Consider the following 18,592-nt stretch of genomic DNA (forward strand, 5'->3'; position numbering starts at 1 on the left):
CAGGTATGACTGCTTCCGCTAGACGCTGTGTTCCTGAACATGAAGCGCTTTTTGATATCGAGTGTTTTGTCGCTGCTCCTCAGCCCTGGGTTGTGGGAAATGATCTGAAAGCCTCGTCCATCACTGCTTACGTTCAGTGGGTTAAAGTCGGATTCCCACCTGGATTCCTGCGGCACTTTCCAGAAATGAAGACATTCCCACAGCCATTCTCACCACAACAAATACCTGCATCCCTTTACGGCAACATATCTCTCTTTATCCCTCCCTCTCCATTTTATTCTCCCCGTCATTCACATCACAGTAAAGCTCATCTTCGAAGCATTTCACACATACATCCTTATCTGCCCCACACCTTTGTTGCATCAACAAGACTCACTCTTCTGTGGCGCCAGGTTTGTGCTAGGAAGCACTCTGTACTGATAAGGTCCTCCCAGCCTCATCTTCTGGCCTGTGGCTTCACTTATCATTCTTTAGCAACAAGGGAGCACTGTCTCTCTGTTCATGTTTCACTTCTCTTGATAACAAACTGGTCTTTTTTTTTTTTATTACTCCTGGACTCCCAGCGCTGTTTCAAATCTAGTCATATGCCAACAGCAGACGCCTTTAACGCAGCAGAAAGATAAGACCCAGAGAGATGTGATGGTTTTTAATTGCGGTACCTGACACTTCCCGGAGACGAGTGACGCAATTTCTGAAGAAATATGAAACAGGAAGCAATTAAAGTTGGTATTATAGGGTTAATGTAAACACTCTGACACATATTGGTGGAGCAGGCATGCATGCCTGCAGATGGCCTGCTGAGTGGACAGCTGCTGGGGCCACGCCACACATCATAAATCTCTCCAGGACATGTTGTCAGGTACAACTTTAAGAGATAACTGGAGGCTGTAAGAGATTAGCTCCCACCATCATCATGTGATTTTAATCAACCAAATGCCTTCAGTGTTGATAAAAAAAAAAAAAACTTTCCCCTATTTCATTTGTTTTTGTTCTTTGTTTTTTCCCCACACATCATTGTTTTGACTTCAACAACTTTCGGTTATCAGAAAAAGATAACCCGAGAAAATACAAAAACCAGTTTTCAGTAACTGGTTTTATTTCATAGGGGAAAAGCTATTCAAATCAAATGGGCCTATATGAAAACATAATTGTTCCATAAACATATTTGCTGGAAATGACTGCAATCAAGCACTGGTGTTAGCTGGCAACAAGTGTTTTTACGTCACTCTGGAGAGCTGATCCTCTCTTTGCAGATTTATTTTTAATTCAGTTTTTCAAGCATATTTGAGGTCATGCCACATTATCTCAAGGAGAAGGAGCAAGGGGAGAGGAAACATCAAAAATTTAAATGATTAAACTTGTCATCAAGTCCTTGCCCAAGTAAATCAACACACATCTTTTGTCTCAAGACATTTTCCTTCAGGGTCATTTGTTACAGAGCGTCATGATTAATCAACAAACAATCCGTCAATTACAGCAAGTCTTTCAGGTCCTGATGCAAAGTGTCGCTATGGTTACTGTTGATAAAATGATGAATAAAATTTTACAACAAATCTGTCATCTTTGTCTTGCTTGTATAACTGTTTTTGTTGTTGTTGTTGTTGTTGTCGTAATTGTTGTTTTTGTTAAATGTGAGACAAACCCGTGTCTTCTTTTTGGTTGAACCAGGTTTTTCACTTTGCAACTTTCTCAGTGCTGCCACTTTGCTCAGTCTCTTTCCTATTGTTGGATCATGAAATTTAACTGAGGTGAGCGAGACCTGCAGTGCTGTAGCTGAAGCTCCTGGCTCTTCTGTGACCTCTGAAATGAGTCACTGATGAGTTCTTGGAGTAATTTGGTCGGCTGGCCACTCCTGGGGAGGTTCACTACTGTTCCATGTTTTCTCCATTTGGGGATAATGGCTCTCACAGTGAGTCCTAAAGCTGTACAAATGTTTTTTTCCACTCTTTCCAGACTGATAGATGCAAGTGACTTTGCTTCTTATCTGTCCTTGAATTCCTTTAGATCAGGACATGATGTGTTGCTTTACTGAAATATTTTACCCTAATTCATATTGCCAGACAGGTTTCTCATTATTTTACAGGTCAGGTGAAATAGAAAAAAAAGTGGTTAATGACACCATTTCATGATTTAAGAAGGGGTAATTCCATTTCTACACAGAGTCAGGCTGCTTTGAATTTTCTTTTTCTTTAAAAATAATAAATCCTCATAACTCATTTTCACAGGGACAAAAAACAGAAGAAACCTGTGAAGAGGCAGGATACTTTCACACAGCTCTGTGTATGAAAAGCCCACAGATCTGCTTAGTAGTTGCAGGTTTTCAATAAACCACTAACATTTTCAGATATTTAATATTAGGACTGATCAACTAAAAAAACTTTGCAAATGCAAACAGGTCAGCAAATAAGTCCAGAATTATAGATTTTAAGAAACGTGTTGACATTTTTGGATTTTAGAAAAAGGACGATGTAGAGTTAAAGTCTGATCATTTAGGTTTACACACAGCCTCGTTAAACAGTGATCCTCATCAAGAGCAGTAGTTGAGTGAGAAGGAATTATTGAGTATTGATCAGCAGATCATGTCTGCTCTCCAACTTGGGAGGAAGCCCAATTTTCAAACATGATGTGATCAGTGTCCAGCTGCAAAATCTCGTTGCAGATGCATTTTTTTTGTCATAGTTAACCTGATTTATGCCACATGTGGAATTAAGGAACAGTTTTCATTTCACATCTAACCAACATTCACAAGGCTTTTGTTTTCAGAGGATTACAAACAAAAACAACAACAATACTGCCACCATGTGGCTGCAGTCGTGAAGTGTGGGTTGACAGTAGGAAATCAAAGTCAGTCTCCGTTTCACCTTTAGAAATGTGAGGGAGGAATATTCATCAATATTTCATCAATAACAGTTAATAACAAAGCTGCCATCCCTTTTATGCATAATGATGCATCATCAGAGGTGTCAAATTAATTTGCATTTTGGGCCACATTAAGATCATGAATGTCCTCAAAGGGCCAGTTGTAGCAGAAGATATTGATAAACCCATCAAACTAACAAAATGATGAAATAATATAGCTTCTCTCCATTAAAAGAATACTTTTAAAATTAAGTTTTACTTGACTTCCTTTCTCACTAATGTAATTTAGCGTTGTGCAAATAAAATTAATTTAAACTGACAGATAAACACACAAGTGTAATTGGCATTCTAGTGGTTATGATCTAATTGTCGATGTTCTGATGGTTTCAAGTAAAAATCCTTACCAATGCACAATGAGAAGGTGATACACTAAACTTGTGCTAGAAAATAATCCTCAAATTGTTAATCAGCAATATATTTGTTTTATAAATATAAACCTGGCAGCTACGATAATTAATAAAACAACATGAGGTTATTCTGATAGGAATGGGATGATCAGTATGCTGTTCTCTGGCAGAATTCAAAGCTGATGAATGCAAACGGGTGAAAACTTTTTGCTTGATACAGAAAAGGGGACTTAACAGATTAACCTGTAGTTTGTGAAGAATATCTCTGCAGCCTGTTGTCCGGCTGTAGTCAAGGTGATGTGATGAGTTACTTTTTGCTACAGTAGCGTTTCCCATGTAAGGCAGAAACATTTTAAAGCATTTTCTGCCACATTCTTCTCCTTTCTCTGCATGTTAGTTTTGGTGGATACCCAATGTCTTGTTAGGTTTACAGTTGTGTCATACACATTGAAACAATGTGTATGACACTAAGAAGACAAAGCCTAAAGTCGTTCAGTCACTGACCGAATGGATTTTCTACCTAATTCTGCTTTAAACCTCTCCACCTCTTTAAATGTGACCAGTCTGGTGTGTTCCTTGGTTTCCATGATGCTGCATCTGCAAGGATGTCAGTCTGTGTTGCTGTTTTTGTTTGAGGAGCCAAATGCAAACAAAATACAGGTAGAGTAAAATTTAAAAAAAAAAAATAATGAAAGTAAAACTAAAAAAATCTCTGAAGTCCAATGAAACAAACTTGAGAAAACTGAGTTCAGAGACAGACAAGTAAAAACAAATGGGAACCGGTGAGGACAGCCTGAACCAGAGGGGTGTGAATACAGAGGCAATTGCTGGAACCAGATACAGGTGGGAGACTAATCAACAGAGAGGGAACAGCTGGAGATCAAAATAAATAACAGAAACCAAAACAGACAGAAAGGCAGAACACAGATAACGTTCTCAAACAAATCTCTGAATGATGGACTCTAACCACGAGACAACTGGTTACAGGGGATTTTATTTAGGAGCACTGGTGTAAAGTTGGACTAATAAAAATTAAATAAATGAATTAAACTTTGGAAAGATAGAAAAGGAAAGCAAATCCATACAAAATATAGGGATAGCACTTGATTATGAAAAGATATTAACTGTCATGTAACACTAACAGTGACTGAAGCAAAATAAAAAAAGCAAACACAACAGACAAAATATTTAAAAAAAAAACAGCTGCACAAAGACTTCATCTGCCAGGTATTGTAAAAGAGTTAAAATTTGTGCTTTTAATAGCTTGCCATTTTTCCTCTTTTGAAGTTTCATAAAATTTTTCACTTCCAGAGACAAATGTATCACCACACCCTATCTCTTTTCTTGTCTTCTTCAAATTTCAGACATTTAAGGTTGAGAAATATCCTTCCAATTGTTCTGTTCCTCAGATTCGTCATCAAATTCTGGAATAGACTGCAACTGGAATTGCTCCAAAAGTGTTTGGACGCTTTTGAAGATCCTCTGGTGTTTCTACGTTCTTTTAGGGGGGGAAAGACTTAATCTGCATATGCACGACTTGATGGGGAAGAACATATGTTTACATCTTTATAATCTGTTTTGAAAAATGTTCAGTTTTAGAAGATGATCACTTTTACGTGGTCAAATATTGTAGATATTACCAGCATCACTTATAGTCATTTAAAGACTTTCTCTAAACCTCTATGCAATTTAAAAGGGGTGATGTTGTCGTCTATTCACAGAGCATGTGTTTTGTGTCTGCAAAACACACATCGTATATAAAAGGTATAAAAACAACACACAAAGTCCATTGAAAGTAAAAATTGCAAATTACTCACAAATATTCAAATTATCTGAAACCCAGATGGCTCCTGATTTTTGTTTTTTCTCAAAGTCTTTGTCTTAAATTAATGGGGTTATCAGTGGAAATAGGGGCAGAAAAATTTATTCAGTTGTAATAATAAATTTGTGCAGCAGGGGGCAGAACAAAACCATTTTACACATCAGGGGCTTCTAGCTGATTTCAAAACGATTTCCAATTATTATCTGAATACGGCTATCAATGCACCCATATTTCTCAAAATAAACTAAATATTAATAATGCATTAGATGAAATCCTTCCCTAAAGCTCCTCAGTCACTTTGCACAGATTGAGATAATCTTATGGTGGTCTTGAAGCTGCAGACTGCCCATCATGAGGGATATTGTGAATTACCTTCTCATCATATTCAGTATAAACAGCTTGATCTTCTGCAAATCTGATCTGTCGTAGCATTCAATTCCACTTTCACAGGATTAAATAGCTCTTTTGCACTTTTAGGAGTTTAATCCTCGTTCTGCATGTGTCTTGGTCCTAGTGAGGGAATACTTGATTTCTGCCCTCTGTGTGCTGTTTGTTTCCACCTTCAGATTATTTCCTTGTAATTCTTGTGAAAGCTAAAGCTTAAGTGCTCAAATAAAGCTTTTCATAGTTTTTCATCGTACTTGCATGTTCAGGACCATCAAATAAATATCGATATCAATGTAAACTTAAGTTTAAATGATAACTTCATTTCTTAAGGGAGGACAGAAGACAGAATATGAACAAAGTCCTTGAGCTCATGATAATCTGAAAGATGCACTCTATTGCTAACCAGGAGACAACTGGCAGTGGATTTTAAATATTCACTGCAATTATTTATTATTTTAACCATTCCTTTTGTTAAAAATAATTGCCCCTTAATTAAGCCTTATAACTAGTTGTGCCACCTTTGGAGGCAATAACTGCTACCAATTGAAATTTGAAATTTGTAATACTTTCCAAACATCACAGTGGGAGAAAAAAAAATCTTCTTTTCAAAATTGTTTAATTCAATCACACTGAAGGATTTTTAAGCATGGAAGTCCTGTTTAAGGTCAAACCATGCATGGGAACTCAACTGGATTTTAGTAAGTCCAGCCTCGGACTACAATACTTCAAAACCTTGTGTGTTTTTTTTTTTTTTTTTTTTTTTTTTTTAGACTCTCAGAGATGGACCTGCTTTTGACCATCATCCCATTGCACAACCCAAATGTGTTTGCTCTAGAGGTCAGGAACAGATGAACATTCAAGTTCAGGATTTTCTGGTTCGGAACAGAACTCCTAATTCCATCAATCCATCAATTACGGCAATTCATCCAGGTTCCCTAGCAACAAAGCTCCCCTAGACCATCATACAATATTCTTTTTTCTGAAAGGATGCATTAGTTTTTCTTACATAGAGTCAATTGTCTTGGCTCTATGTGTGTCATGTCTGTTCCCAGTGCATTTCTCTGGTACACATATATCCAACCACACTGACGTAACCATCATCTACAAGCAGAGCTCTGCTGACAACTATCATGCTTATAATATACAAACAATGAGACAAGATGAGATGGGGTGCAGTGAGATCAGCGGAGACGAGATACGACAAAATGAAACTAGATGTAATGAGATGGGATGAGGTGAGATCAGCGAAGAATAGGTGTGGTGAGAAAAAATGAGGCTCGAATGAGAAGTGAACAGATGTAACGAGATGAGACAAGACGAGAATAAATTACACAACATAGTAAAACTCAGTGCTCTGAATTGAGATGAGATTAAATGAAATCAAATTTAACAAGTAAAATAAGGTGCAATTAGATTATATTAAATGCAATGGGGTGAGGTGAGATAAAAATTAGACAAAGCTAGCTGAGACTAGCTGTAATGAGTTGAGTGAATGAAATGAAATGCAATTTAACAACTTAAGGTGAGCTGAAGTGAAATTAAATAATATCAGATGCAACTTAGATGAAATTAGACGAGACTTGATAAAAATTAATTGAATTTAGAGGAGATGAGAAAAGATTTAATGAAATGAGATACAATTGAACAACTTGAGGTGAGCTGAGGTAAAATCATATTACATTAGATGCAATGAGGCGATGAGGCGCGATGAAATGAGAAGAGACTAGATGCAATGAAGAGCGGAGCTGAGTGGATTAAGATGAGATCGAGATAAGTCTAGATGAGTTGAAGTAAGGTGGCATGAGACAATAATAAATGAGATGGCATGATAAAATGAGGCAAGATTACATTTAATCAGATGAGAATAACTGATGACAGATTATGCGAGCTGATAGAGGAGGAGAGATAAGACTGCCTGAGATCTTATGAGATCTATAAGATAACCTGTCCAGGAGTAGACAGGCGCCGTGCACCCTCATAACATTAATTGTAAACCAAAATGTTACTTATTTGCTAACTTCATGTTTCTTTTCTTTAAGCACGATTAATTCCTCAGACATGAAGGAACACTCTAATAGCATCTCTCCCTTGCCCTTTCCAGTTGCTTAATTGAAAAGAAAATCAGTTTTGAGCTATTAAGAAGCCCTATTAGCTACAATTGTGAATTAAACATGTCCTAGAAGTCCCTCTTCAAAATGTTATCAACACCCAGAAGACAGTAAAGACTGCCAACAAATAAAGCTGTTTGGGTTAAGTATTATGATAAGAGGATGAACAGCTTGTGCTTCAGTATCTAAAAAAAAAAGTCATTTGAATTTAAGCAGATGTTGACCCTGCTTTGAGGCGTTTATTCTCTTTCCCATCTCCCAAAAGCGCTGCTCCCCTCATTTAATCTGAAATCGAGGGCTTTCAACTGCGACAGATTATAGGGGGCTAACCCATGCATGCAGCCGTGGACCGTCTCCCAATGACTACAGCAAGCAGAGCAGCAGGCAACAAATAGCTACTCCACACTTGTGATAACTTCACGTCAACGAAGAGAGACGCAAATATGTTTTATACTGAAAGGTAAAATTTTTCAAAATGGAAATAAAGCAAGACATCAGAAACAGATTTAATAAAGCAATTTCTATTTTATGTCTTCAGTTTTGACTTATACATAATGAAATGGAAAAACACTGACATTTAAAGACTACATGAACAATATTTTAAAGATTTATATATCAGTTATATACATTATGATATAGGACAACAACTTTCTCTTACTGCCAATGGGATGGTTCCTCTAAAATGCTTCAATTTAATAATTGTATAAGCACAGTCAGAATAAAAGACAGGAAATAAATTACAGGTCACTGGTTGCAATTAATGTTGAGAAGCCTTTGCTCGTCTGGCTGTTTCTAACTTTGACATCTATTTACATTATTGTCTATCGCTGCTACTTTGTCAAATGCTCTAGTACTTGAAGGAAGAGGAGTAAGTTTGAAAATACATTTTTAAAAAAGTGCATTTGAATCTTCTTGGTAGCAACCAACAAGTTCATTTCTCAAGTCCAGATGAGGGTCAGTTTAGAGGATTCAGAGAAGGACGGAAATCCAAGTCCGTTAATCCAGATTTAAACTAAACGCAGCTAATCCACTGCAGTCACTTTTGACCACAACAGTCTCCAGGTTCTGGATCGGTTCTAGGGACTTCTCTGCTCCTTTTCTGGACTGGTCAGATCACTGGCCTTTTCTTCAGCCACCTGGATCTCCTGTTTGCCCTCCAGCAGTCTGTCATGAGAAACTTTCCCCAGAACTTTGGCACTGTGCTCCTGAGCCTTGGCCCTGAGTGCAGCAATGCTGTTCTCTCTCAGTTCCTCTTTAGAAATGACGGGCTTGCCCTCTGACCTTTTCTCCTCCACTTCAGCGTCCTCAGGGATCTGAGCGTTCGCCTGCTGCGGGGCATCGCACTTTCCTGTTGGTGGGGGAGTTGCGCCCTCTATGGACTTTTTGTGCATCCCTGTAAAGAGTTGCGGGTATTCAGATTTAGAATAACGTCTGCTCACTGGTAAGCCATCTTGAACTGAAAACAGCAAACAAAAATAGTTCTGGTTTAGAATATAATAACAGCAATGAATTACTGGGGTGTTGGAGTTGGGGTCATGCTTGTGTGTAATGTGGAAATAACTAAGAGGTGCCTCAAATTAGCACAACCTCCAGTTCTGGATGAGGGTAGTGAGAAGGGTGTGTCAGAAACTTTGAGAGAAGATTTTTACCCAGAAGCCAGGGAGCACAGGACTCCATGATGCCATCCTTAGCAGACTTGAGGATGGACTCTGGCAGAGGGATGGAATGCCTCACCATGGCTCCATACAGGCCATACTCAGCCATCACCGTGCTGCGACCCCAACATTTCTCCCTCTTCCTCCACTTAGCTCTACGGTTTTGAAACCATACCTACAAGAGAAAAGGTAGCAGCTGGATAAACATTTACCATCCTTGTACATCAGATGGTTATTTTCCTCTTCCAAAGCCTCTGGAAGGTTTTCTAGAGTGTGTAGACGAGAAGATTTTAAATCTAACAAAAAAAAATTCATTTTTCATAGGAACAGTGACCCAAGACATATTGTCATATCAACACCTAAATGATTCGCGAGTCAAACTTCAATCTTAAAGAAAGCTGGTGTGGTTGAACTGAAGAGAGGGTAACGTAAAAGATGACACAGGATTTTGTACAATCTAGAGAGATTTTGAAAACAGGACAATGTCTTCCATCCTTACGATTCGTCACAGAAGAAGATTGTTCTTCTGACAGAAAGGTGTGTAAACTAACAGTCGGTTTACCGCGTTATTACTAAAAATAATTTCTAAACAGGGGATTTTATTTCCCTCATGAAAAAGAATTACTCAAGTCAATAATATTATCTTCTAAATTTCTTAGTATGATATAATAATGCAATAAGAAATAAATTGTCATTTGGTTCTGCTATCAGGTGACACCAGGGTCACATATTTAGGCCAAACTCATAAGTATTTTTAAAATAATCTACATTTGATACATCCAAGGTGGATCAAAATTTTTTGATCGAACTTGAATACAAATTTCAAAGTTCTCCCATAAAGTAAACATCCGTTATTACATTTGGTTTGGTTCTGAGTCACTTCACAATCTCAAATGGACCATATCTGGTCGTCCCTTAAAAACTCGTCTGGATACCTGAACAGGAGAGATCCAGGTATTGACCCCTGAAGCACACCACATATGCCACACAAATGAAGGGTTAGGTCATTCTCACTAGTGGTGACATAAGACTTTTATGTCTATAATAAGATGAGCCTCTGAGGAGCAACAAAAGTGATCCATGCCATCCGAAGATTATCAGTAGTCCCAATCCGGCTGCCCTTTGAAAACTTTCTGGAGGCACCCCTGTTTTGGACACTTCACTAGCAGCTCCAGTCAACATGTGGTGAAGGCTCTGCAGGCTCTGTGTCAGCTGACAAAGAGCCTGAGTGGACTGTGACACAACACACAGGTGTTGAACATTGATATACACGTTTGATGGTTCTTGTGAAAAGAGGAAGGAGGCGGGAAAAGAAGCAGAGAAGAGGGCATGTATTTAATATTAAACTGCCAAAAGATCAAACCGTGTCTAAGCTTTTTCTCCCCAAGCACCTCTGATGATAACTCTTATTTCATACAAGATTTTCTCTCTCTCTCTCTCTCTCTGAGAAATTGCTTCTCTGCTCCTCAAAAGAAGCCTGTGCGTAAAAGCGTCGAGGAGGAGCGACCCAGGGGCGCGCCGAGGCTGATTGAAAAATAAGTTAATTTCAGGCCCAATCGATGGCGGGCAGGCGGGCAAATATCACGGGAAATTAAACTACCGGGACTCCGGGGAGCAGCGCTATTGACCCGCGCTAATAAATTCAATGTAGTTATTTCATTTGAACTCCCTGCGCCTCTCCATCGACAGCAGCAGAAGCAGAGCCAGCCTCCCGAGCTCGTCTGATTTAACTAATTACACTCAATGAGGAAAATTGGGTGTTAATTTTATCCAGGAGAGAAGCAGGCCCGGACTTATTTATTTATTTCCTTTTTATTATTTATTGGCGGCCATACTGTTGCAGCCCCCTAATGAGAATGAGATTAAAAAAGGCGCCCCGGCAGATGGATGGGTCCAGGTCACACCGCAATCTTCTTCCGCCTTGATAGCTTGATTAGGTCGTTAGCGGCTCCTTCTCCGAGAACAAATTGTTTCACATCCAACTGCGCCTGATGAGAGATTATCTGTCCTGGCGAAGATGCTGCTGCTGCTGCTGCTGCTGCTGCAGGGGGAGGAGGAGGAGGAGGAGGAGAGCCTCCTTTGTTCAGGCAGGAAGGGGGCGAAAGTGATCGATTTGTGTGGGGAACCATTTTCCCTCAAACACCAGAGCAGCATGAGAGGGAACCTGTGCCCCTCCACAAATGTAACAGCATGCCATAAACACTGACTTAAAGGAGGAAGATGGAAAAATAAACTCCGCATTTACATTTTCATGTTAATGCAGTGTATGCACAGTCATTATTAAGAATAATAATGTCAGATAATATGGTTATGTTACAGGCTGGATCCCATTTTTCTGTTAATATTGCTCAGTATGGCTCACCACTCAGGGAGGCAAAGGCCCAAGGGGCGCTTTTTACACAAAGCTTTGTGAGTTGCATGCTAAACGGTTTCCTACCCAATCAGAGGGAAATACTTGCCTAAATTGTGTTGTGTCCAGTACAAGCACATTATTAAAAAATAGCCCCATCAGCAAAGATGGCAAATGACCCTGAAGTTGCCTGATCAAAAATTGTAATACAAACTAGAATAAAGAGTCATGTTAGTCTTTATAGGGAATTTTGAATATATCTAATGATCTCTTTTTTTGAAACATTATTGCCTAGACTGTTGACCAATCAGACCTGGATGCTTATACACTGAAAAAAAAAACGTGTTTTTAGATCTGAAAACTTTTAATTGTTGTATGCACCCTAATTTTAGTCCTTTCTTGCCTTTTTTATAATAACTGTGACCACTTTAGATTTAGAAAAGCAGTTAAGCAAAAATATATAAAGCAGAATGGCCAAATTTGGATGAAATTATTCTCTTGGTGTCTCTGATACATTGTACATTTCTGTAAATATATTTGTTTTTGCAGAAAGGACTTTGCCAGGGTTGTTGGTGGTGTATCTGGCTGTACGTGGGGTGGTAGGAGGTGAGGTTCTCACCCAGGGTGCCATTAACACAGGAGCCAATGCTGCCCCTCCACTTGTCCTCTGTGTAAGGGACTTTTCTTTACATCTTCATACATTATCTGATCTTGCAGATTACAGGTAGACAAATACAGTAGCCATTTCTATGTGAATAGTGGAAATGGAAAACATCTCCTGCAATCCAACTCACAACCAAACACCCACCCAGTCTCATGATGCAGCCCAGTCTTGAAAGACAAACATGTTATAGAGTAACTTATCAGAAACATTAACCACTAAAAAGCATTGATCTGATATTGTCCTATTTATTTAAGGATGTATAGAGAGATGTATAGATTAAGGTAAAGGGAGAGATTTCAACAGTAATTTTGATAAAGAGTTCCATGTTTCAGGAAAATGTCAAAAACTGATTTGCATCTGCAATTAAAGTAGAACTTCTCTGTTTGTCATCCTGAGGTGCTCTTAATGCCTTAAAATGCATTTTCGGTCTTTTCACAAATAGAAAAAAAATAAATAACCCTTTCTTAAGTTGTTGGATAAAACAATAGAAATGTCACTTGGGAAACAAAGTACATGATTTCTGCCTTTCCATATGCTCAAGGCATCCACATGGTAGTGACGCCCTGGGTGGAGAGCAATGCCACTTTATATTAAAAGTTTCTTATTAATAAATTAAAATCCCAGTATGTGTCATGTAAACATGTTAAGACCCTACAGCAGATGTCTAACCATGATTATAGTTTTTTCTGGTTAATAAATATATCTACTTTAATGTATTTAACTTATATTCTGATTCTTGTAAAAAAAATATGTTCCAAATGGTAAATGTTCCCTTCAACACAGCTGACTTTAAGAATAATAAACTTTAAATACAGTGAAATATTGTATGTGCACATTTTATATAAACTTACATTTTGTTCTCTCTATGATTATGTATCAAAACATCAAACTAGAAAATACATCAATTTTAGTAATTTAGTTCTTGTGACAATATTCTAAAAGGACAGACAATTTTACATTATTTGCTTTTAATTTTTGAGAAAAACTGACAATTGTGCATTAAGCTAAACTTAATAAAGTTTGTTCTCTTGGAGAAATAGCTTGATTAAGAAAAATGTGATTGTTTCTAGATGTGTTTGCTTATTAACGAGAACAGTGACAATAATATACTGGAACAAATGTGACATAAATGTGTAACAAAGGACATTTTTTACACTTTGAGCATATTTGAAAGTGTGTCAATGAAAATCTTTGGATTTTTTTTTTTTTAATTGCTACAAACCCTTTGTCCTCCCCCTACTCCTCAGAATCAATGGAGACATCAAAAAATATAGGGTTTGGGACTATGAATGAAATGTTATTCATAGATAACAAAGTTCTGGACATGCTTTGCTTGTAACTATAACAAACTAATATAGCAAATTGAGTGTTATCACTAGAGAAAAAGTTACATTGTACATTACTCGATACCTTTTAATGGCATATAATTACAAAATACAAAAATAATTTTATTTTCATAGACTTAACATGAGCACATTTCTATATCAGTTTCAAATAAATATTTTTTTTTCCTGAATTTAAAAAGGATGTGTTTATAAATTAGAGCAGGTATTTACAATTTAATGTTAAAAAAATACAGTAAGGTTTGGATTTTTTTTTTCTCACAGAAAAAAAATGACTGTAATTCATTTTTCACAGTGATAACATCTCAGTACTGTATGTAATATAACAGACACTCCTGTATTTTATTTTTATTGACTGGGATTTAGTTAAACTTTTTACTGATATATTTATATTAAATATTTTTTAAAAATTCTACATTAGCCTAATTTTCCAGGTGCTTACCTGTTACTTCTTTAACATACTAATTTACCTGCCAAAATTGTCTGAGTTACAAAATCACCATGTAAGTGTAATAAGGGTCATGTATTTTTGTCACTTATTAGCTCAGTTATAAATTAACACATCTAATAACATTTGCAATCAATTCTAATAGTGTTTTTGTTCATTTTTTCCCCCAGTGAAATAAAATAGGTCTTTTTTTTTAATTATTAACAAAACAAAAACAGTTTAAATAGCATGCATAAAGGGTGGTTTTGGATTAAAGACATTCATAAACACTGCCATGAAATAGCTGACATTATTACCTGTATCCTGTCTTCAGGCAGCTCTGTTTTCATGGCCAGCATCTCTCGGGCATAAACATCCGGGTAGTGCGCTTCGTTAAAGGCCTTTTCCAGCTCCTCCAGCTGATAGGAAGTGAATATGGTTCTGTGGAAACGCGTTATGCTTGTGAGTATACGCTGCAATTGCATTTGTGTTCTGCAAAATCCAATCTTTCGTTGGTCTACGTCCTGAAATTGTAGTTGTCCTTTATTATTATTTTAAGCTTTGGAAATTACAGTTAGAAAATAAAAAAGGCACTTTGATAAACTCGATATGAAAAGAGCAGTTTAGATCTTGGTACTTCCAATTTTTTTTATTTTTTTTAAAAAGTAGATTATTTGGAATATAGCCTAAATAAGCTATAATAATGCTTAACAGAAAATTATAATCAATTTCTCTTTAGTTTGGGAAACTCACAATAAAACTGACCTAATCGAATAATTAGCCAGAAATCAGTCTTGACTGTCTTAAAAATATATATTTGAAAACATAAATAAATAGATTAATTTAAAATAAAATAAAAAAAATAACACCAACCGGTGGCGTCTTTTCTTGCGTTTCTTGTTCTGGCTTATAGATGACTTCGTGTGTCTTCGTTCATTTGAAGATAAATCCTCGGAGTCTGGATTAGAAACAGTGGGAGGTGTGTTTAAGGATAGTTTCGGGAACTGTGATCAATTGTTGCACCACACTTTCAAAAAAATATTAATAATAATAATATTTATAACAACAACAACAATAATAATAATAATAATAATAATAATAATAATAATAATAATAATAATAATAATAGCTATTTTCCTTTAATAACTAATACAGCTGTCATCCGTGTCGCAGCATAATTGCAGGATTTATCATGAGTGTCCGTGGATCACCTGAGCTGGCAGACTGGCTGGGGTCCAGCGGCCTCACGCTCCTGCTGTGGTGCTGCAGGTGGACGTCCTGACCGTCTGACAGCACCGTCTCCAGGAAAGCGGGTTGGCTGTAAAACGACGGAATTCCACCGGGGCCAATTAATCCCATCCCGACACCCACACCGACTGCTGCGGGGCCCAGCACAGACCTTGCGGCGATCAGGTGCGCCCCGGCCGGCAGCGAGCTCAGCGGGCTCCTCGGAATCGAGGGCGGCTCTTTATTCAGCCCCAGGATCTCCTGGATGCCGAAGCCGGTGCACCTGGTCGGTGGGTGGTTGACGCTGCTTTTCGGCTGGTGGCTGTTGCTCCCTCCATTTGCACCCAGAGAGGTTTTCTCTGAGTGATTTAAACTTTCCGTCAGCACTGCGCCCTCTTTCCCCGTCATGGTGCTTTGGATGGCCCTTGAAAAATATATTTCTTTATTATGTCGTCTCACAGGAGGGTTCCTCGTACATGATCCTCTGCGTCCCACACCGTCGTTTAGAAAATGGTCCTTTTATCCAACAGGTCCATCCCAACTGGAGGCTGCACCCTGCAGCCAATCAGCTGCCAGGATTCAGGATTCCAGTGGATCATGGATGTATTACGCCCTCTCCAACACATCGCTGCCTTTTTCTGAGGACTGCGTGGAGCAGCTTCAGTTAAAATATCTAGATAAATGAATTTTAAAAAAAAAGGTTTATTAAAGATATATAACGCAAAATAAATTGAAGTAACCCTCACAACGTCAAACAAACAAACAAACAAACAAAAAATAAAAACAGCATCAGATTAAATAGATTGGACCCTCTCTTTGAAAGCTTGTGAGTGAATGAGAGCAAATTAAACCTATTTCCCCCCCTCCTCCCGATACCCAGTGTCTTTGAAATGGTGCAGGTTTATAGAAAATTACCTCAATCTCTAAATCTGCCTTTCGCGGAATGCATTACGCACACATGTAAACACACAGACAGAGCCTACTATGATCTATGTGCCCAACCATCGGCTCACACGGATGGATAATTGATCTCCAGATGCTCCGGGAAACTCATCACACGCGAATCAAAGGCCCACCCCCCCCCAAAAAAAAAAAAAAAAAAAGAAAAGAAAAAGAAAAAAAAACGACAGCTGGTGTGGAGATGGACGCAGTCCTGCATGGTGCTAATCCCACAGCAGCAGCTGCAGTAATAATAATAATAATAATAATAATAATAATAATAAAACTAACAGATACTAAATATACAATAATGAAACAAAATTCTAAAGCCAAATTAATAACATATGTTATGGTAGTAACATATATTACTATATGTTACTACCATAGTAGTAGTAACATATATAATATATCAATAAAATATTAAATAATATAAATGTATTCTGCTACCATAATAATAATAATAATAATAATAATAATAATAATAATAATAATAATAATTGGAAACAACTCAACAACAATGGTAAATAAATCTGAAATTAAATCTAAACCAATAAAAAACATAAAAACAAAAACATTCATTGTCTACTGAAAATAATAAGCTAATAATTAATTAGCTTATAATAATTAATTATTATATAATTTTCGTCATTGTTGGCCTACTGTAAAGCTAGTATTTTTTTATTGATTTAAAAATGGAATAACCATAAAACATAAACGTTTCTATTTTTTTTTTTTAGAAACAAAAAATTTCCGCATACAGCATGATTTTTTTTTTTTTACGCTCACAATTTAGGTCTCACAACAGTGGTGCTGTTAAATCATACCACAAGGCAAAAGATAAACAAACGCATGCGCATCATGCAATTTCTAGCGTAAGCCTTTCACCCCGCCACACACAGTTTGAGCTCAGTTAATCCACTAAAATGGCCAGTAAAAAAGTGTTTTTGCCCAAGCGCAGAGCTGCACCCTGATTCACCTGGCAAAGTGATATTTTCAGTGAGAGAGAAGCAACTGATTAACAAGAAGAAAAAATATTGCTGCTGCAATTAGTGTTTGGCCAGTTGAAAGTAATTAGGGCCTATTTAGTGGAAATTCTATTAATGAAGAAATCAATGTTATTAGGATATGCTAATGACACAGCAGCCTGTTGGGATGGAGTCATTTATTAACACGGAAGGGTGTGCAATAGAAGGCCTCTCACTCCATCATCACTCTTCCTGCAATCTATACAGCTTATTTGTTTGTTTGTTTTGTTTGTTTATGGCGGAACGCTTTCTCCTCCGTTTTCTTCTCTATTAATCCGTCTTCTGTGAAATGGATGCAGCCTGATTTACATGCAGAAAAGAGGCTTCCTAATAAGGCTCCAGATTAAGGGGAAATTTAGTTCAGTCATTCGTGTAGATTGGGTTGCCCATCAAAGATCTGTAAGATCTGATGGACGGCTGCAGATTAAAAAGCAAACATCTGCTGATTTCTTTTCTTTTTTTTTTTTTTAAACTCCCATGAACCAAAGCCACTTCCCCTTTTGAACTTCGCTTTTTTTCCCCCCCTCCCAGCTCCATCCTGCTGTCCTGTTATGATGAAATAGTAGGGAAAGAGTCCTGAAAACTTTAACATAATTTTTAAAAAGGTGTCATCTACATGGAGTAAAGCCGCCCACTTCGATGCATATCAAGTATCTCACTGTGCCGAAAGCGCCTGATGAATCGTTGAAAATGAACTTCATATATCAAGGGAAGGTCACGCGTTAAAGCTGCTCACATCTGCACATTTTAAGCGCATCACAATACGACTGTTCTGCCTCAGGAAACTCTTCGCTAAGACGTGAATGCTGAGTCAAACCCCGTGGTGTTGAGACAGTGTCCAGGAAACCTGATGACAGCCAACATGTAGTGCCGAGTCAGGCGGAAAAAAACCTAAGCATGAGCTGGGCGAGACGTGGTGCGACCCCCCTGTCTCTCTCTCTCTCTTTCTCCTGCTCTCCTCTCTCCACAACTTACAGAGAGTTTGCAAGCCCCGCAGCTTTCTCATGGTCCCCCGACAACGGCATGTTTGGTAGCTGCCCGTTGGCATTGCTTAATTAGGCGAGGAGTTGATTAATTTGCACTAATTGACAGCTAATTTAAGGGCCCGGGGCACATCGGATTGACGTTTGTCGGGGCACAGTGGCATGTGAGGTCAGGCCAGACGCTCTGCATATGGATGGATGGACTAATCTCCCACCACTCCTTCTCTCTCCAGTATGGATGACCAGCTCTGCGGGGGCTGACCCGTTTTCCTGAAGGGGGCCGCTTGGCTGCGGGTGACAGGCAAGCCACCGGTGCCTGCGTCGTATTGGGGATGTCAGAAAGCAGACTGATCAATGAGCCTCAGTCAGCGCCGACAAGTGTCAACATGCAACCGG

At 38.1% G+C, this 18,592-nt stretch overlaps 1 protein-coding gene across 2 annotated transcripts; it reads right to left on the reverse strand.

Annotated features, from left to right (window-relative positions):
- Positions 1 to 8,088: 8,088 nt before the first annotated feature.
- On the reverse strand, positions 8,089 to 16,376 carry vsx2 (visual system homeobox 2). 2 transcript variants are annotated; one of them, XM_016670043.1, is made up of 5 exons: positions 15,234 to 16,376; positions 14,896 to 14,980; positions 14,340 to 14,463; positions 9,233 to 9,413; positions 8,089 to 9,039 (listed from the first exon to the last, which is right to left on the reverse strand). In XM_016670043.1, the coding sequence occupies exons 1-5, from the start codon at positions 15,655 to 15,657 to the stop codon at positions 8,660 to 8,662; spliced, it is 1,194 nt and encodes a 397-aa protein (XP_016525529.1). In that variant the 5' UTR covers positions 15,658 to 16,376; the 3' UTR covers positions 8,089 to 8,659. The 2 variants fall into 2 exon arrangements, with proteins under 2 accessions (XP_016525529.1, XP_007549321.1); XM_007549259.2 differs by having other exon boundaries at positions 8,089 to 8,976; positions 15,234 to 16,374.
- Positions 16,377 to 18,592: the final 2,216 nt, after the last annotated feature.

This window comes from Poecilia formosa, unplaced genomic scaffold (assembly GCF_000485575.1).
Source record: "Poecilia formosa unplaced genomic scaffold, Poecilia_formosa-5.1.2 Scaffold30, whole genome shotgun sequence".
NCBI classification, from domain to species: domain Eukaryota; kingdom Metazoa; phylum Chordata; class Actinopteri; order Cyprinodontiformes; family Poeciliidae; genus Poecilia; species Poecilia formosa.

What these genes read in the sequence shown, in the direction of transcription:
- vsx2 (XM_016670043.1), bottom strand. Translation starts at nt 15,657, where the DNA reads ATGACGGGGAAAGAGGGCGCAGTGCTGACGGAAAGTTTAAATCACTCA. An exon ending in CAGCCAGTCTGCCAGCTCAG is followed by an intron (nt 14,981 to 15,233) that starts GTGATCCACGGA and finishes TTTCTAATCCAG; the next exon opens with ACTCCGAGGATTTATCTTCA. An exon ending in TGCCTGAAGACAGGATACAG is followed by an intron (nt 9,414 to 14,339) that starts GTAATAATGTCA and finishes TTTCTCTTGTAG; the next exon opens with GTATGGTTTCAAAACCGTAG.